Source organism: Azolla caroliniana, unplaced genomic scaffold (genome assembly GCF_043228905.1).
Source record: "Azolla caroliniana isolate FFs.n. ecotype wild unplaced genomic scaffold, voAzoCaro1.0.p SCAF_10, whole genome shotgun sequence".
NCBI lineage: Eukaryota > Viridiplantae > Streptophyta > Polypodiopsida > Salviniales > Salviniaceae > Azolla > Azolla caroliniana.
In genome coordinates, this window is record NW_028230445.1 from 19,868,372 (window position 1) to 19,887,941 (window position 19,570).

The 19,570-nt window shown below is 36.5% G+C and overlaps 3 protein-coding genes across 5 annotated transcripts; 2 read left to right on the forward strand and 1 right to left on the reverse strand.

The window, feature by feature from the left end:
• Nucleotides 1-396: 396 nt before the first annotated feature.
• Nucleotides 397-4,233, reverse strand: LOC147859441 (SET domain-containing protein). The gene is made up of 4 exons (XM_087326343.1): nucleotides 3,734-4,233; nucleotides 2,499-2,695; nucleotides 1,951-2,203; nucleotides 397-1,263 (listed from the first exon to the last, which is right to left on the reverse strand). Exons 1-4 carry the CDS (start codon nucleotides 4,190-4,192, stop codon nucleotides 550-552), a joined length of 1,623 nt encoding a protein of 540 aa, XP_087182469.1. The 5' UTR covers nucleotides 4,193-4,233; the 3' UTR covers nucleotides 397-549.
• A 1,699-nt stretch (nucleotides 4,234-5,932) lies between these two features.
• On the forward strand, nucleotides 5,933-12,205 carry HDA14 (histone deacetylase 14). 3 transcript variants are annotated; one of them, XM_087326345.1, is made up of 9 exons: nucleotides 5,933-6,066; nucleotides 6,789-6,943; nucleotides 7,372-7,446; nucleotides 8,304-8,405; nucleotides 8,735-8,806; nucleotides 10,043-10,099; nucleotides 10,322-10,573; nucleotides 11,263-11,444; nucleotides 11,786-12,205. In XM_087326345.1, exons 1-9 carry the CDS (start codon nucleotides 5,988-5,990, stop codon nucleotides 12,084-12,086), a joined length of 1,275 nt encoding a protein of 424 aa, XP_087182471.1. In that variant the 5' UTR covers nucleotides 5,933-5,987; the 3' UTR covers nucleotides 12,087-12,205. The 3 variants fall into 3 exon arrangements, with proteins under 3 accessions (XP_087182471.1, XP_087182473.1, XP_087182472.1); XM_087326347.1 differs by having other exon boundaries at nucleotides 5,937-6,066; nucleotides 6,797-6,943; XM_087326346.1 differs by lacking the exon at nucleotides 6,789-6,943 and having other exon boundaries at nucleotides 5,953-6,066; nucleotides 7,341-7,446.
• A 1,408-nt stretch (nucleotides 12,206-13,613) lies between these two features.
• On the forward strand, nucleotides 13,614-16,310 carry LOC147859443 (universal stress protein A-like protein). The gene is made up of 4 exons (XM_087325218.1): nucleotides 13,614-13,888; nucleotides 14,531-14,634; nucleotides 15,164-15,282; nucleotides 16,113-16,310. The coding sequence occupies exons 1-4, from the start codon at nucleotides 13,714-13,716 to the stop codon at nucleotides 16,195-16,197; spliced, it is 483 nt and encodes a 160-aa protein (XP_087181344.1). The 5' UTR covers nucleotides 13,614-13,713; the 3' UTR covers nucleotides 16,198-16,310.
• Nucleotides 16,311-19,570: the final 3,260 nt, after the last annotated feature.

Genomic DNA, 19,570 nt, shown 5'->3' on the forward strand with positions numbered 1-19,570 from the left:
CTCACCCACTTCGTACCTTTCAATCTGATCATTAAACAGATTGTGGTTGAAATTTGAAATGAAACACTACAACCAATCACAATGCATCTAAATTTGAGTTAACAACAGGAATTTGAGTTTTGGTAATCTGCAAGAACAAGAAAGTCCCAGATACCAACTTATATACTTTCAAGATATTACCCAAACAAAATAAGAGAAAAGGGGGAATCGCATTTACATTAGAAATAGGTGGAATTGCAAACATGATCATTTGGTTGTCAGCTATATATTAAGGTAATGCAAGATATTAAGGGTCATCAGTCATGTCTACCGATGAAAATAATTACTAGTTGATAGAAGTTTTGACAGATCATTGTCAATTACTCGCACAAAAAGCTTTAAAAAGTAAGGATAAGGAACAAAATTACTGAACCATTGAAATTGATTGTATCTTCCTTGAAAACCAAATATCTGTTTAGCCATGCTGAAACTAGGACATGATTTCCCCAAAACCAGAGCCTAAAGAGAGAATTTTTAAAAAATAAACTCAATGCAAAAATTGAGTGCAGTCTAGGCACTCTGGAGAGCTCTAATCCTCTCTGATGCAAAAAGATTTAACCGTCTGAGAATGGTCCTTTCATACACACGCAATGATAACGCACTATATTGTTTAGAATCATCCGCATTCCTGGGAACCCACCTCAGTTGTTCTATGTCTTCTTCTAGAGAACTAGATGTTCCATATAGCTCATCTCTTCTCTTACATAGCCATAACAAAGCTTTACATACTTCTAGCGTGAGAAACTCTTCATAAAGATCCCTCCCACCTTCCGCTGATACATCAACTGCCTTACGCCTTCCCCTTAACTTCTGGCCATCTTTTTCACATGCTATTTTCGTACTCGAAATGAATTTATCAGTCCAGTGAACTTCATCGTCGGAAGACCCTTCAGCAATTTCAAACCTTGTAAGACTCATGTCAATTGCATTAAATGCATGATCAGAAAGATGCACAATATAAAGACAAAATATCAGTTCCAGATCAGGCTTCCCAGATGCCGAAACCTCAAAGTATTCACTTTCTTGCGATTCACATGGCATGCAACCATATCTTCTCCATAATCGTATTCGATTGCGAGCATGGCGCTCCGAAAAAACCACCATACAATATTCTGTCAGTAGAGCATAGTCAATATTCACTATATCATAAGGATTCTCAGGTTCTGTGAAGCCATATCGATGTAAAAGGCCAGCATTACCCAAGTTGCCATAAGTGTTGAAAATCTGGCAGAAAATGGTGTCACTTAACATATTTAGTATTTCCGAAGGCATTCACAATAATATGTATATATGGGTAACACTCGAGATCTTGCAGGCACAATATTATCATTCCTTACATTCACATAAGCACTTATTGCTTCAATTGATCACATAGTGCTCCCATGAATATGATAATGCGATCCTCATTGGGCAAATGCAAGTGATTCTGTTGTAATGCTTATGAGGTATCACATAAGAATACCAATGAAAATGCAATATTTCACTCTTGACGATTGTTTTACATATAATACAAAGGTGTTTCTTCTTATTCAAGTTCAGAAGTATACTACCATCTCTTGCAATTTCGATGTTGCTAAAACCCTGGTGAATTCAGGACAGATGGTTTAATTTGATCAATCATCCACATTTTCATGAGTGCCAATCATTTTCAAAGCATTATTAACCAAGCAATCATAATTCTGCTTTTCTTTAAGTAAAGAGCTAAAATTTTCCATTTCTATATAGTTTCAGTTTTAAGTTTACAGTATGCAAGTTTAAAATTTAAAACAGCTTAATATTTTACTTCATGATGCCACTAAATCCTAGTGGGCTCAGCTCTTACGAACCTCTATTCCTTACTATAATTTACATTTGTAAAGGGAAATATCACTAGGAAAGTTAATAACACAACGATCAGAAAACATGGTTTACCTCTGATCCACTTGATACATTTCGCACGAGAATCATTTCCAAAACACCATTCCTATCTTCAATGGACTCAACCTCTTCCACATCTAAAATGGGTTCATTGCTTTTGGGCAAAATACATTCATTAGCTCTTTTAGAACCTGAACTATTATTCATTGGTTTCGTTTTAGAATCTGAATCTGAATCCGAATCTGAGTCCGAATCATGGTGTGGATCTGTGATATGCACATCTTCAGCCCCAGTTTTATGGTTGAACCTAAAGAACTGACCATATTAGCTCACTGCATTTGGTTGGAATTTTTAAGGGAATAGTAAACCAACAAAAAACCCCTAAGTTTTGGATATTCACCATGATACCCCTGTTTTTTCAAATTTCACCAGAATGCCCCTATTCAGTACAACATTTACAGCTACATAAAGGGGTGTTCAAGTAATTCTTGAATGTGTCAGGGTGTCATGCTAAAGACACAGCAAGTTAGGGGTATTTGCTATTTTTCTAGGAAACCAATAAACCAAATTTCATTTATAACAGTTTCAAATAACACACGCACAAGTCAGCAAGTGGTACCATGCCATATCCGTGAAATTCATCCACTTCAAAAGCACGAGATGAAATCAAGGTTTTTGCCGTGAAATAATCCTCCAAAGTAAAATGCACAGGAGGGAACTCTCGTGGATTCTCCTCACACAAAGGCAATATGGATTCTTCCCAATCCTCTTCAATAAGCTTCTTGTCGTCCTGAACCACCTGTCTACAAAAAGCTAAAAGGCTTCAAACAGAGGTTAATGCTGACAAAACACAAATAGCCTTTAATTCTTTTTGTGTGTCATAAATTTCTTCCAACCATATATTAAACAACATGTTCTATTAAATTTCTTTCTATGATCTACAATACATATGGTTTATAAATCACAGATGTCTGCATTGAAATTCATCTTTGTGTCAGTAAGAAAGCCACTAACACCTTGGTGAACTTAAATGACATTATGGGAATTATTGTAAACTAGAGAGCCATTTCAATTATTCTCTCCTGTTGAGCTTGTACAAGAACCAACAAGCCAATAAATAAGATGAAACAAGAATGAGATATGATCAGCAAAAATATAAACGATAAAACCAGAGGACCGTTTTTGTCAATTGCTCTTTACCGTTATTTTCTGAGCATTATGTAGACTACCAAGTTTGGAGTATAATCAGGGGAAAAAAATGGTAAAGTATGGTATCATAAAATCACAGTTGCTCTTAATTCAACTTGTACACTTTAACTTGCAAATAGTTAAAGAAGAATCGAGACAGAGATTGAGATCAATCTCTCTAACCTGGTGAAGTTCGGAGTATAATCAGGGGGAAAAAATGGTGAAGTATGGTATCATAAAATCATATTTACTTTTGATTTAACTTGCGCGCTTTACCTGGCAAATAGTTTAAAGAAGAATCGATACAGAGAATGAGCTCAATCTTTCTAACCTGGTGAAGCTCGGAGTATAATCAGGGGAAAATGGTGAAGTATGATATCATAAAATCATATTTACTTTTGATTCAACTTGTGCGCTTTAACTGGCAAATAGTTAAAAGAAGAATCGATTCACAGAATGAGCCCAATCTCTCTAACCTGGTGAATCTCGGAGTATAATCAGGGGAAAATAATGGTATTAAAAGCATGATATTCATGTCACAAAATCACATTTGCTCTTTGATTCAACTGGTACACTTTTAACTTGCGAATAGATAAAAGAAGAATCGAGACAGAGAATGAGAATGAGAATGAGATCAAATCTCTCTAACCTGGTGAAGCTCGGTTCCCCTGAGCAATCGATCAACGTCATGGGGGGGCCAGACGATGGGCAAATCATTGACAGGTCCTGACAAGAGGTGTAAGTAAGGATACCAGGGAGAAAGCTCACCACGCCCGCGTTCATACATGAGGGCAACCGCGAGAGCAAGGCCTCCACCCAACTGAGCCTCCTCAATGGCAGCTGCCGCCCCACTCGTCTTCACTGTCAGGCAAGCTCCTTTAGGAATACTTCCTATAACATCTCCTTCTTTTAGGTCATGGCGGGCCTTCACACCCATTCCATGGACAACAACGCTTCTACTGCTATTTCTACTCTTCCTGTCACTGCTCTCATTACCACTGCCGCCATTGTCATTCACTATGAGCTCTAGGGATTCACTGTATTTGATGCCTCTCTCCTCCATCCACCTCACAAACCCTCGAAGCTTCCTTCTATGTGTGCTAGACATGGCTATGGCTTCTCTGGCTATGGCTATGGCTTCTCTCTTCCTTCTCTAATAAGCAGACCAAAAACCCTAATAAGCCCCTCATTATCAACAGATGGCAAGCAAGGGCATTTATTTGGGAAATAGAGAAAATTCAGGGGCATGTTTTCCGGAGGCCGTCTTCTGGAATACTTCCCCCTTTTAGAAAACCCGTCCAAAAATGGCAAACCCAACTTCATAATCAACTAACTCTCTCCTGGTAACTTCAAAAAACTCCACAAGCCTTTGAGTGTCTTCTGTTTTCGATCCAATTAAACCTCATCCCTCTTATGGTTTTTGTGTCCTAGGTATTGCCACCATTGATCAATGGGAGTTTAGGGTTTAGGGTTTGGGGTTTAAGTCAATACCATGTATGAGACAATATGACTCCTTTTAGGTGGTTGGTTGTCCTAAGGATGTGTAGGGCCCTCATATAGCTGCAAACATAACCCAATGGAGTCCGAATGCCATGCATTTTTTTTATCAAAGATCAAGATATTGAATATAGACACTACAAACATAACCCAATGGAGTTTGAATGCTATGCATTTTTTAGATGAAAAGCAAAACCCTCGTGTGTGCCACTTTTGATTGGTTCCTCTGATCGTTGTTTCTGAAGAGAGAATTTGTCGCTTTTAATTTATATGCAATGTGGGCATCGTCTCAAGGAATTCATGACTCTATTGGGATGAGGTCATTCATTAATTGGAACGATAAGATTATAGATATAACAAGGGGTTGGGAACATGTACAAATTAGTCATGATTCATATTGGTAGCATATTATTCATATAGCTACAAAGAATATATTGAAGATAGACTACGAGCCTATTGGATTAAACATGCCATGGGCTTTTATCCCAAGCTCATACTTTTGAATAAACTCTTTCATGAGATTGATCAATCTACAAGAAGACTGCTAAATGAATGAGACAAAAATACATCATCGCCTTTATCCCAAGCTCATACTTTTGAATGGAATCATTCTTAAGATTGATTAATCTACAATAAAACTAGCCAATGAACAAGATATAAACATATCATGGCCTTTATCCCAAGCACGTACTCGTTCACGAGGGGTGTTCTAAAAACTCGTAGAATTGATAATGTAATTGCTCAGAAGGGAAGACATTGGTAAAGGGCATTCATTTTGGGAAGGAAGGAACGGAAGCAAAGAGATAAAGAGAAAGATTGTGTTGGGGAGGGGTTTTCAAGCAATTGTATGGTTGACCAAGGCAATAATGAAAACACAACAATATTGAGGAGATAAAAGAGAAACACAAGGGGCAAGCGATCTGATTGTGTAAAAATGGACAAACATGGAGCTGTTGCCTGAAATAGAACATATAATTGGCCGATTCAAAAGACAGATTGGGCAGAATGCTCGTGTATCTCGATAAGGGCAAACAAACAAACGTGGAGTTTTGAGATGGAGGTTATTCGCAACATTTGGGGTCATTTTTTATTTGGAGTCATGCATGGCCACTCACATGCAAATGGAAGTGGTGTTATTTTTGGCTGGCCGAATGAGGGATTGGCTGTGGGGACCCTTTCAAAGACATGACAAAACTCGGGGGCATTTGAGGAAATAACAAAACCGCAGGGGCATTTAAGGAAATAATAAAATCTCAGGGGCATTTTAGGAAATAACAAAAACCCAGGGGCATCCGGGAGATGAAAGAACCACAAGCACCACACACACACACACACACACACACACACACATATTCCATTCCATTCCATTCATTCATTCATTCCATGTTACTTGTTAAGATCGATAGATGGCCCTGCTCAGGTTCGGGATGATGGCTTCTACTCTCGAGAAATGTTACCTCGCAGCAGAGCAGATCAGAGCTTCAGGTTTTTGCCCACACACTCAAATTATTACTTTTAGAAGTTTCCATTTCTGTAGATTAGTTAGTTCATGTCATAAAAGATCAGGGCTTCACCCACTAGATTATTACAGTTCAAGCCTCCAGTTCACGCCATATAATATCAGGCCTTCAGGTTTGTAAGCACACAATTATTACTGTTGAAGTTTCTCTCTCAATGATTATAATGTTCATCTTATACTAGAAGTATGTGTATAAGCCTGATCATTACTCTGTATTTAATAGTTCGTTTCGTGATCACCATTAATAGAACAATGGGTGTTATCTTTATCATTTTATGTGTATGTTATATACAATATGTACATTGAAACTCTTAAAAATCCTCTGCTGGATATTGCTTCTACTCGAATATTGTATATGTTGTGTGGAGAAACAAAAACAATTGCCCCAAACAAAGACATTTTTCCGGACAATTTGAAACGTTAGTTTTTAATCATTTGGAAAGTTGCTCGGCCACTGTCCCTTCATTGATTCTACATGACCATTTGAGTGCAATGTCAGAATATTATACCCTGATTTTGTCATTGAGAACGATGAAAATTTCTCAGAGCATTCCAGGTGCATGGTTTACAAATTGTTTTATAAAATTGTGGTTGACATAACGAGATATTAAATGAACATATTTATAATATATTTTTCAATCCCTTCAATGTGTTGGTTGAAGAACCTGAAAAATGTGAAATATCTTAGCATCGCAGCATACGTTCAAGTCAAAGGGGCAAGTTAAGTGCTGCATTGCTAATAAGGAAGGCAGTCACTTTCAGCAAAAGTTACTTGTGCCTCTACAACAGCTTGTGGAAGCACGAGTAATTTTCTGTACAGCTCCAGGGATGGGTCACACTCAGGTATGTAAGGTTTAGGAAAAAACTCAGAAGTATCCTGATTTTGTCTCTTTTCCAAATTGCCACCCTCAACCCAGAAAGAGAGAAAAAGGGGATGAATTGAATGTATATTCCCCACTTAACTAAGAAAAAGGTGATGAATGCTCATTTTATCTCTTAAAATGCATATATAATTTCTGTTAAGGGTACAATCAACTCTTAATATGACGTATGACGGATATTTTCAATTTTACCAAGAGTAGAATTAACCCTTGATACGAGGGATAAAAATTTGAAAACTTAAGTGCATTTTGGGAAAGTTTAATTATACAGTATGTAATGAAAGTTTAATTATATAAAATGCATCAAGATATTTCTTTTCTTTGTAAAGGTTGAACAAAATTTCTGGAATGATTTGCAGTATTTTTACAAGCCACTGGACTTTTGGACAGGATGCTCATCCTGAGTGTAATGCACGTGTTCCAGCAATTTCGGAGGCTCTCGAGAAGGCCAAGTTAACACCTGAGGTTGTATTGATATACATTCTAGTCGCCCAACTTTTTCCCCAAGTTAAGTGCTTTGTGATAGTTCTATTTTTCTTTACTAACAAAATTTCAAAGATATTTCAATGTTGATTCAAAGCAGTGTTTTTGTGCATACATTCAGCATGCATTTTTAAACTGCTCTTATTTTTTTACTGAATTTATTTAAGCATATAAATATTACTGGGTGTTTTTTAATGTGAACTCATATAAAAGGGGCCATAAGTATTTTGATATGGTGACAATGGATACAAATTCATTAACAAGGAATCACTAACAAATTAGATGGGGATGGAGTACCAATCAATCTTTAGTTAACTTTAACTCATTGATGTGCATCACAAATTAGATGGGAATGGGTTACAAAATCAATCTTTAGTTAGCTTTAACTCATCAATATGCATCACATAAGCTGTTATCTAAATAAGTTAGATATATGATAATCTGTTTGAACTTAGCTTGGAGTACGAGAGAGTTGAGATGAATTCTTTAGTTTGCTTGTAATGTATAACACAGTTTACATATGTTTTCTTGTGAGACTATCAATCAGTCCACATATTATCATAGTCGTGGGAACAGCTATTGTACTTCTTCCACTGTGCATTTGTATACATTGTTCCTATAATGTTTGCTATTTACATCAGTATATTATAATCTATGCAAGTAGGTAAAACCATTAATGATGCATTATTTTTGTGTCAATAATGTGTTACACTTCTCCTGCCCCTGCCATATTTTTGCTTACATAAATGCATAGAAATCTGGTTGGAACTTCAACAATGTTTAAAATGTCAAACCTTTTTATATGTTCCTTTTTCTTGACATGTGACTCGTAACCGAAGTTCCGTGGGAAAGAAGTGTTGAGAATAGAGAATTTTTTCGATGCAAGTATAGATGACATTGCTGCTGTACATAAGGAGTCATATGTCCGAGGTTTGGAGAAGGTAAGTTGTTGGGCTTACTCTAAGTCTTGCAAAGCAGGTCACAAGGCCTGTTTTTGGAATAGGAAATGGCTCAGATCTTAATATTTGTTTTCATGTTGTGTAACAGTTTACTGTTTGATTCTTGATGCATCAAATATATTCCTATGCACAAAATCAGTAATAAGGCAACAATTGGATCTTTTTCAAGTTGTATTGCACGGTGTATGTTGTTAAGATCTATTCAATAAATGCATGGATCTGCAAATCAAAGTCATTTCTGCTGTTTTCTAGGGTATGATTCTATGTATGGATCTTAATGATCATTTAAATTTGGATTTCTATTATTTTAGGTGGCAGAGAAGGCATGCAATGAGGGTTTGATACTTATTGAGGGATCTGGGCCAACTTATGCAACTTCAACTGTCTGTGATTTTTCCTATTGCATATCCATGGAAGTTCTGGATTATATTAATGGTTTACTTGGTTATTTCTATGATGGATTCATGTTTAATGAATTCATTTTCAGTTGTGATTTTTTATTTCCTTTAATTTTTTTATATGAACATTGACCAGCGAAACATAAAGAAGTTGTACACATTCTGATTCTGAAAGAATCTAGGCAAAATCTTTGTGCAGTTTGTATGATGGTTCAACCGCTGCTAGTAGGAAAAATGGACAGTTGTAAGGATGTGATTTGTGAGATTGATTTTTTTATTCGTTTATAAATTGAAATCCTCTGAAAGTTTATGAAATATTGGCCAAGATGGTATGGTCTGGGTTGGACATGCATGGTGGAAAATTCCAGATTAAGGCTAGGCCTTAGATTTTTTAACAGTTCTATAAGCTAAAAGGCACACTTAAATATAAAAGTTTTAACCAATGTTTGGGCAAGCGGTTACAAATATTCAATGATTGGACAGTCCAATGTGCAGTTACACAGGTGCCACCGTGTGGTAGTTCTTTTGGAAATATGACTTTGCTATTAACTGCTGCAGCCATGGAAAACTCAGGTTTTGGAGCATTATGGCTGAGTTTTGTGGTTATGGGGGTCTCATGACAATGGAAGGATCTGTCAGGGGTGAGATTAGAAGTTAATGCAAGGATACATGCTCCTTGTGTTAATCACACCACTGTCCCATCAATGTTGGCAACATCAATATCACTTTTTTAGCTGTTGCAGTTGTGGAAAGCTGATATTTTTGGAGCTGTGTGGCTGGATTTCTTATTTTCTTTGTCGAAAAGCTTTTTTTTTTAATAATTACTAAGAAAGATAGTTTTTTCTTCAATCCTGTTACAGAAAATCACTAAAAAAAAAGTTCCATAAAAATGGAGAATTGTATACCCATTTGGGTTGGATAGTTGTCTATCTTTGAATGAATGGTTGATCATTTTAACAATGGATTTTATTATATATATTCTCGTTCATATTCTATATATATTGTAATTGATATTTAAAGCTCTTACATAGTACTAGACTTTTTCACGGCTGAGTCTACTCAATTGTCCTTAGTAAAGTGAGAGAAACTCAATGTGGTAGGCCATGTAACATTTTTAGATGAATATTGATGTATGAATCTTCATTCACTTCTGGACATAGATGTCAGTGAGGATGACCTTTATCTGCCTCTTTTTTATATGAGTTTTTCTTTTCTTTGTAGACATTCTTGGAATCCTTGAAGGCGGCGGGAGCAGGCATGGCTTTAGTTGATCTGGTGGTGAGAAGCTTTGTAATTATTATTTTAATTGATGCTAAATTTTTGTGCTCCAGTTTCAATGGGGAAAGTTTTTCTTGGGTAATGTCCATATTTAAAATTTTCTGTATTTAGAACTACTCCTTTTTACAATACATTTATTAGTGCTATAAATCTGAACCTGAAGTAAACATGCATGAAATCCACGATATATTAATTTTATGGAATGAATGTGACTGTTTTAAGGTTGCAGCTTCAATGGAAACCAAGAAGCCGCCTGTAGGTTTTGCTTTAATAAGACCACCTGGTCATCATGCCGTACCATCAGGGCCAATGGGATTCTGTATCTTCGGTAATATTGCAATTGCTGCTCGACATGCACAGCGCAAACATGGAATGAAGAAAGTATTTATAATTGATTTTGATGTACATCATGGAAATGGTACAAATGATGCTTTCTACAATGATCCAGATATTTACTTCCTATCTACTCATCAGGTAGCATTCCTTACCATCGTTGTTAACCAGCATGCTAACTAACCCCTTACGTACTGCACTAGTCTTCCTTTTAGTTTGAATGACTTCGATTCAATAAATTTGATTTCATATGAATTCTCCAAGACATTTATTATCCTTCGTTCCTGGCTTATTCGTGCTTTGCTGATTTAATAAATAAAATTGATCTAGCTGATTTCTTTTTGGTTGCAAGTCCTGTTTTTCTTATTTATTTTAGATTTCTCTGTAGGCAAATGAATCGGAGGCTATGATAATCCATGTATTTCATAATGCTATCAGAGTCTGACTTCAGACCTCAAAAATAATTTGTCAAGAGTTCTTAGATCCCCCAATTAAAATTGTGGATAAACACGCACTTCAGTATACATATTTAGTAAACACATAGACATACACACACACATACACAAGATAATTATTAAGCACTCTTATATCCTTAAAACATACTAAGACTCGCAAAAATTGAAGTACCTGTACACTTTCATTGGTAACAAGAATCACAAAATTTTCAAGTACTCGAGTCAATCCCATCTTCCCTAGTGCAGGTCCCCGATGGTCTTGCTCATATTTAACATGCATGCACAAATATTGTCAGAATACTTCCATGTGTATTACTTGAACTATCATTACATAACACCAGATTGGAAAGCTAAGAAATTTTAACTTATTTGCAGGCAGGAAGTTATCCTGGAACAGGAAAATTGGAGGAAATCGGAAAGGAAGCAGGAGAAGGAGCTACTTTGAACTTGCCGCTGCCTGGGGGTTCCGGTGATGAAGCTATGTCCACAGTTTTTCATGAGATAATCGTTCCAGCAGCACAGAGATTTAAGCCTGATATTATCCTAGTGTCTGCAGGGTCTCTCTCTCTCTCTCTCTACCATATGTGTATGCTCATTAGTAAATTCTTGAACACCAAGAGCCACTTATCAACTCCATATATGTTTTTATATTATGTGAAAATGTTTCACTTTTGGTTCCATATTCTATACATGATCTCTCAAGTCAATCATAAAGTCTATCGATATCTCATCTTGTGATTTTCTTTGTTTCTGGTTACAGGAATGTTACTTAAATGTATATGTCTAATAGGCTAAAGTAGCGTGGGAAAAAAATCTTTTCTTTCTCTAAATATTTTATGTCACAAGTGGTAGTCAACATGAAAAGGAGACTAATTTCGTCAATTTTTCTCTTACTCAGGTATGATGCACATGTTTTGGACCCCCTTGCTGGCTTTCAGTTTACAACAGGAACTTTCTATAGGTTGGCAATGAACATCAAAGAGCTTTCTCAGGATTTGTGTGGAGGGCGGTGTGTTTTCTTCTTAGAAGGCGGCTATAACCTTAAATCTTTATCTGATTCTGTGTCAGACTCATTTCGTGCTTTCTTAGGAGATGCTAGTTTATCTAATAAGCTCGACAATCCCTCCATTTTATATGATGAACCCTCTTTATTAGTGAGAAAGGCAGTTGATCAGGTCAAAGCTATTCATTGTCTCTGATTTTCCTATTTAAATGGAGGTTTTGAGAATTTTCAGCTCGAGACTCTTGTCTTCTGTTTATAAAGCTGAATTTCGATTCTCACCTAAATTTAATAGTAATATTTCACTTAACTGTTTAATGTGAATAGAATCCCTCTGCCTTGAATCTAGTTATGATGATATTCAACTTTCTTTGCTACAGCAGATATTTCAAATAGTTGTTTGCTTGGTTGAGAGTTCTCCAGAGTATGTGGAAGTGTCTTATTGTTTGATTCATTGTAATCATTCTTAGTGGGTTTTCACTTACATTGAGGTTTGTTACCAGTAATGTAAATATTACAAAAAGGACTGGTTTAGAATGAAAACATCTCTTGTTTCCATTGCTTCTTCTAAAAATATCATAACTACATCTCTGTTTTTATCTCACAATATGTTTTTGCACACTTTGTGTGAGAAAATTTCAACATATCACGATAAGATATTGTATTTGTGTATTGTATATGTGGGTATGCACATAGCATTGGTGTATGTGTTCTCACCTCACAAGATTTCTCACAAGGAGAGAATGTATATGTATGCACATAGCATATGCACAGCGTGTGAACCACTTCACGTGATTTGTGAGAAAATCTGATATTGGTCTCTTTCTCTCACGTCTTGGAACTCCAATAAAAATGAAAATCATGGAAAATGTCTCTACTTTTTGAGATATAATATTAAATTCTACAACCCAAAAGAATAGGTCAAAAACTAAAAGAGTTGTTTATCCCATTTAGTAGCATAGCTATTCTCTCACATATTGAGATATATTTTTTCTCTCTATGCTATGTATGATGACTTTGGTATAGGAAATCTGGGATTATCTAGATTTGATTCACAGGCCTATAATGAACGCAAGATTGCATAGTCTTCTATGAACGAAATTTGCCATCATGAAAGTGATTGCATGTTCAACTTCTCATTTGTGTGGCATCCTACTTTCATTTACAATCTCACCCAACACTTTCTTGGGCATCTTATACACAGAATACTGCCTCTTTGTTTCTAGAATAAATCGCACATGTCACCCCTCTCTATATCCAAAAATTCTATGGAAATCAGAAAAAAATATCATTTAAAGGTAAAAGAAGATATGTTAAATGTCAAATGATGCGAAATGCATATAAGAGTCCTTAAGGCAATGGTCCCCTCAATTTTCAAAAAATATTGTGGAACAATACATACATTGTAAGTGGTAGGAAAAACATATGCTAATGTCCCCTCTAAATATTCCAAAAATATCCAAGAAATAAACATTTAGGTTTTAGAAAAAGTCCAAAAAGTAAAAAATTATATTCTCTTTGTACATTTAAAGTTGTGCAACAAAAGTCTCATTGCTCTCTGTCTTTTTCCACAACAATGAAGATATGGATGGTTGAGAAAGTCCATTCAAATATATGATCATCATTTTCTACTTCTTTTCATCTACTCGAGAAAGCAGCCAAATAAAAGAAGAGCTAGAACTTATCCAACCGGTAGTGTAATTATACAATTCAAAGTTGTGCAAAAACCCCTGTTACATTATTAGTCTTCCAGTAAGTAAACATATACCTTACTAGGGCCATTCTAGTTTCTTATTGATTGTTTTCTTGTGTTTAAGTACTTTTAGATGGAGGATTGTGGAGTTGTTGGGAGGACCATCCTTGTGGCTCTCGATGAGAGCGAGCATAGCTTTCATGCCTTACAATGGCTTCTTCACACCCTCATCAATCCCACCTCCTCCCCTCTCGACACACTCATCCTTCTCCATGTCAACACTCTCTCAGCCACACTCGGAAGCCGTGGTATGTTCTCTTATTTTAGTCGGGATTCTTGCTCCCCTTCTTCCTTGCTTAAAGAGGAGTAAATGATTGTGTGACCTTGTCTGTGTCTTCCTTGATCTTTTAGAGAGCTTTTTCGTTTGTTTTCAGTGACCTTTTGGTGAATTTTTTTTGGTAAAGTTCACAAAAAATGGTACATTTCCGAAGGGGATTTTTCCTACCCTTCTTCCCTAGTCTTTAGTTGAGCTTTTCCGTTGTCTTACTTCATGTTTTGGTGTTCTTCTGGCTTGGCAAAAATGCTACATTTCTTAAATGGGGTTTGGGGGATTATTTATTGCTTAACTCAACACCCTAATATAATGCAGACATAGGTATATGTGTTTTCTGATGGAGTGCTTTAAGTCGAGCACAAACCACATCACAAAACAAAGGGGGTACCCTAAGCGCATTATAAATGCTTAAGTTTAGGAAGAAACAAAAGAATAGAGACGCAATCGAGAGCCACGGTTCACTTAAACTTAGCAATTGTGTGATTTAGGCCAAAATATGGCAAAACAGAAGGAAAATTGATTACATGCGAGGGTAAGAGAAGAAACTCACCGACAAAAAGAATTATGTAGAGACGATTGATCTTCTCTTTTGTTCTGCCCAAATCAAAACACGCAGGTTACATGATGAATCATGATTTGATTATGACAATGGAGGCATCCTATGACAAGAAAATCCGAGAATTCATGGAGAAGGCCCTTCATCTCTGCCATGAAAACCAGGTCTCCATCTCTCTCTCTCTCGCTCTATCTATCTCTCTGTCAAATGTACATTGTTTTGATCTCGCAAGCGATATTACTGCACTTCTCCTTCTTCTTCATCTGATTCTCTGTCTCTACCTCTCTCAAAATGGTGTTATAATTATTTGTGCTAAGATTATACAATAGTATAGCTAGTAATAACTACATTACTGGGTCTATATAAGTCTATATGTTTATCAGTAATATAATCCCGAATAGGGTTGTATTTGTCTCTCAGTTACCTCATGATATCACAAGAACTTGGCTACATTTCTTATGAGTTAGGATTAAGCTATTTATTTGTTGTAAATTGTCTAAAGTTTCACCAATTGTCTTATAATAGTGTGATTCTAACGTAACCTTAATTATTGTAGTAGGAGTTAATTAATCCTCGAGTAGTTGCCATTAGCAATTTGTTGGTTCGGCATTTGTTCGTTATTGCTTGAATGAAGTTTCGACCAAATGTCATTTACTTGGTTTTTCATGTCTCTCTTTCCTTACTATCATACAGGTAACAGTTGAAGTGAAAGTTGAAAGTGGAGATCCTAGGTATGTCATTTGTGATATGGCTGAGAAAGTTAAAGCGGATCTTTTGGTGATGGGCAACCATGGTCATGGAGCAATCAAAAGGTGGTAAAAAAAATATTAACAAAGGAATCACACTAATATGTCTGTGTTTACTCACTAGTCTCATTTACAAGAGGATGGTATGTGCACTCTAAACTTGTATAAGACTATAATAACTTCTTTTGAGAGACATGTCTTCTCATCAAAGCCATGGTTGAGGTGGTTGTGTTAAGATGGATTGTAGTTTGTAAGATTGATACGGCAGTATGACACGTTTAGGAAAATTAACTACAAAGATCTAAATCTAGAGCCATAGATTTGTCACACGACATCATGGAAAGCGGATTATTTAGCTTGCTAACACTCACAAAATGAGTTGACAATCATAGGTTGTAAACATGTTAGATCCATGTAAGCTTTACATAAATAATTTGTACTACATAATATGCTAATTCCCAAATATGGCTCCATCCGTTGTTGTTTCCCAATTCGATTATAGCCATGGAAAGAAGCACATAGAGATTGCAACAAATAACCTTAAAAACTTATAGGTTGAGTCAACTCCTAAATACACTATTTGAAGCTCAAAGGCCCCAAAGAGCAAATGCTAACACAAAACTAAATTAATCCATGAAATGGAAGAACATGCACTTTTCACTTCACTCTTTTGAGATGGAGCATCATGAGGTGTGTGATGTTGAGCAGATGAGTGTCTTCTATGTGTTCAATAAAACACATGATTCTGCAACTCCTTACTCTAGTTGAAGAGGTTACATTCCATGTTGTATTTCATAACTAGATTGAGCATTTTTATGTTTTGATTGTTAATATACAAATGTATATGAAACAATGAGACTTATGGCTTTCTTTATGTTGACAATTGGAACATGCAGGGTAATGCTAGGGAGCGTAAGTGACTATTGTGCTCACCATGCGAAATGCCCATTGCTCATTGTGAAGAGTCCTCATAAAAAGTGATTTCAATTTGAAGTTAAGATAAAAAATGTAAGTTATGCATTGGATTTATTTGTACTACATGTTTAAACACACTTTTCTATGTGGAATAAAATTAGATATCAAGTTTTATCGTTGTCAAAGTGGTATTCTCAAGCATGTCTTCTTTATTACATTGTTTGCTACTTACAAGAGATGGATCCAATTGTACACATCAATGAAATCAACGGTGCTTTCACATCATAAAATAAACAACATAAAGATAGTGGTTAGTAAAATTGAATATGCAATCTTGATAGTTTCCCAAGGATGATGGTGGTGGTGTTAATAGAAACTATTGTGATTAAAAATGTTGAGTGATAACTTATAAGTATATGGGATGATATCTATATACCCTTGAAGTATCAATAATGTCATTTAAAATTAGGTCTATAAATCTTTTAACCTTTTTATTGTTTCTACCATAAGTCTGCAAGGAGGGCGTCATGAATTATATGCCAATGAGATTATTATGTAGATAGCGCTCTTCTTAAGCGTTAGGCAATGAATCTTTTATGTATAAGTTGTTTTCAACAAGTTATAAACGAATGGGGATTGAAGATGGGTGTCGAGTATGATTTACACACATTTTTATGTTGAAGTAGCTAGAGTTTGTAAGTGATTCTTAATTCATGTTATTCATTAGTTCATATTAAACCAAGACTCGAGAGTTGAAAAGGCGTACACATGATCATATCTACATTTCGAATACAACTTGGCCAAGATCTCAAAATGGTTGTGAACATACAAAATCAGTTGTCTCATTCAACTGGAAATTGAATGTACACATGAATCAAAGCAAACAAGAACCAATTTGTCAAATGCAAAAATGTTGCAAATACCATGCGTACATTTGCATACCTAAAACAAAGCATGCAATTTGAAAAGCTTCATACTTAATAAATCATTTTGTGAATAAATTATAAGTTTAAGGGAGATATTATGTCCTTAACTATACAACTTGATTAACGCAAGAGAACTATATGAAAATGTCACTTAACTATGTAATAATTCCCACACTTCAAAGATTCAAATTTTCGCACAAGGTGTTTCTACAAATATAGGTATCAAGAAACCATCAAAATATCAATTTATAAGCACTTCACTAAATTTAAATCATGGAGGATATTACAATATGATTCACGTGGCACTGTAAACATCCCAAAAGTTGAGCGATACTGTGGGAAATTACAAAGAATAATGTAGTTCTACAATTGAGAGGTTGCATTTGATTGACTATTTTCTATCAGTGAACTTCCTATACTACATCATTAATGTGTAGATGCGGCTTATGGAAGGTGTAATAATAATGTGGAAGGTACACTTTCACAACCAACATGTATTTTGTGCATTAATCCTAGTGATACCAAATCAATCTGATGGCAAGTGATGAGTGAGGGGAGGCTGCGGGGGCAGGCAGGCGGATCATCACAAGGGTTGGATGTTGTTGTGGAGTTGGACGCCACAGAGGACATGTTGCAAGTAGAAAATCTGTTGCAAGAATGTGGTAAGGCGCACAATGCATGCCCGAGAGGGGGTCATGATAAGGATATGGACAAGAAGGAGAGCTCTGAGTTACTAGAGGTTTTTTTGTCCGAGGATGAAAGTAATTTTTGGAATGTGGAGATTGAAAGATTAAGGAAATGCTCGTTCATTTGTAAGCTACTTGGTGGTAGACCTAATAGAGATATGGTTCGTGACATGCTACGAGTAGCTCTTATGGATCTGGTTCCACAAATACTAAATGTGCACAATATGGGTCGAAATTTCTTCCATGTTGAAGTGGTCAAGGGGGGTGATGTATCGCGGATCGTGGATATGAAATTCATAGAGCTCAAATATGGAAGAGTTATTTTGTTGGAGTGGCATGTTAACTTCAATGCTATGGAGGAAGACAAGAAAATTGGTAACCTTCGAGTGATTTCTATGATATTCCCAAATATTCCTCGATAGTTATACCCCTTGATACCGAAGATTGGGGATAATATTGGCATAGTTTATGTGGCATTCAGTGGTATGTTGGATGTTAGATAAAGCCTGCATAAAAAAGATTAAGGCAATGGTGAGAGGATTCCTATGGTTCTACTTGGTAAGGTTCTACTTGGTAAGCTTTTGGTGCAAAGTTTGCAACCCGGACCAGAATTTGGAAGGTGCTCCTTAGGAACAGAGTTGACCTTTGGTGTCCCATGAATGGTGGTGCTTGGCAAGCAAGTACATGGTGATTGTTCAATTCAGCTCAAAATTTGAAAGAACTAGCTAGCACGGAGGATAGGGTGGTTCGCGCCATAATGAACGCATGGTCAAGTTTAAGAGAAGGGTTGGTCTTAATGCAACCAAAAACATTGGATGAACGGCTACAACAACCACTATTTTGGAACCCTAGGATTAGAAGTGAAGATGGTATGATGCTTGGACAACAAAAGTACTTGCCTTGGGGGAGGATGCTAAGGTACAAGATTAGGTCGGTACACAATTGGGAGGTCTTCAGCATGAAGTGGCGGGGGTCAGGCTGTTAGTTGTAGGTTTACTTGAAGACTAGAGAAGGTGACCTAGCTGATAGATGAGGTTGTTGATGGATTAGGTAAGTTGAATGCGGAAGAGTCAGTTTGGTCAAGTTGGTTTATAAGTGAGGGTGATGTACAACTTATTCGTGGTAGGTGCTAAACTAATGAGGATCGTTTGTGGGGTAACCGAAGTTCTTTGACAGATGATGGCAGGTGGTTGGCAATGCGGGTGGTAGTGTTGGAGGGTAGGAGGTGGCAATTGAACCCATACCCTAAGACGCTTGATCATGATTGTAAAAAATGGCTTTTCGATAACAAGCCCTTATATGATTTGGAGTGGGATCCATTGGAGGTATGGTGACAAACACCAGGAATAAACAATTTGAAAAAGTTTTTTGAGTACAATATCAAGCTAGGATCCAAAACAGTGGGTGTTGTAATGATTCACAATAGTTGGAAGGATAAAGGCATTTCAAACAACGATCTGAAGTCGTTTTGGAGGAGACTATGGACATTGGATATGCCAGAAAAAATTAAGGCTTGGTTGTGGCTTCTTAACCACAAGGCGGTACCGGTAGGCAAGTGGTTGAGTTCTCGTGGTGGCGAGGCTGGCTGTAAGTTACGTGGACATGCTTTGGAATCAATCTCTCACTGTTTTGAGAATTGTATAGAGGCGATTACCATTTGGAGTAGAAGCCTTCGAATCGTGGTAGCCTGTGGTGTGAAAGGGAACGTTGTGTGGGGCTCCATACAAGGACCGTCTCTAAAAGGGGAAAGCTGGGGTGAATAGTTAAATCCACAAGGACATGGATTTATAGTGTAGGGTGGTAGCGTGTTCCAATGTGATGGGGTGA

What these genes read in the sequence shown, in the direction of transcription:
- LOC147859441 (XM_087326343.1), bottom strand. Translation starts at nt 4,192, where the DNA reads ATGTCTAGCACACATAGAAGGAAGCTTCGAGGGTTTGTGAGGTGGATG. An exon ending in GGGGAACCGAGCTTCACCAG is followed by an intron (nt 2,696 to 3,733) that starts GTTAGAGAGATT and finishes TTTTGTAGACAG; the next exon opens with GTGGTTCAGGACGACAAGAA. An exon ending in ATGTATCAAGTGGATCAGAG is followed by an intron (nt 1,264 to 1,950) that starts GTAAACCATGTT and finishes ATTTTCTGCCAG; the next exon opens with ATTTTCAACACTTATGGCAA.
- HDA14 (XM_087326345.1), top strand. Translation starts at nt 5,988, where the DNA reads ATGGCCCTGCTCAGGTTCGGGATGATGGCTTCTACTCTCGAGAAATGT. An exon ending in CAGGGATGGGTCACACTCAG is followed by an intron (nt 6,944 to 7,371) that starts GTATGTAAGGTT and finishes ACTTTTGGACAG; the next exon opens with GATGCTCATCCTGAGTGTAA. An exon ending in ATTATCCTAGTGTCTGCAGG is followed by an intron (nt 11,445 to 11,785) that starts GTCTCTCTCTCT and finishes TCTCTTACTCAG; the next exon opens with GTATGATGCACATGTTTTGG.
- LOC147859443 (XM_087325218.1), top strand. Translation starts at nt 13,714, where the DNA reads ATGGAGGATTGTGGAGTTGTTGGGAGGACCATCCTTGTGGCTCTCGAT. An exon ending in AGCCACACTCGGAAGCCGTG is followed by an intron (nt 13,889 to 14,530) that starts GTATGTTCTCTT and finishes CAAAACACGCAG; the next exon opens with GTTACATGATGAATCATGAT. An exon ending in ATCTCTGCCATGAAAACCAG is followed by an intron (nt 14,635 to 15,163) that starts GTCTCCATCTCT and finishes ACTATCATACAG; the next exon opens with GTAACAGTTGAAGTGAAAGT.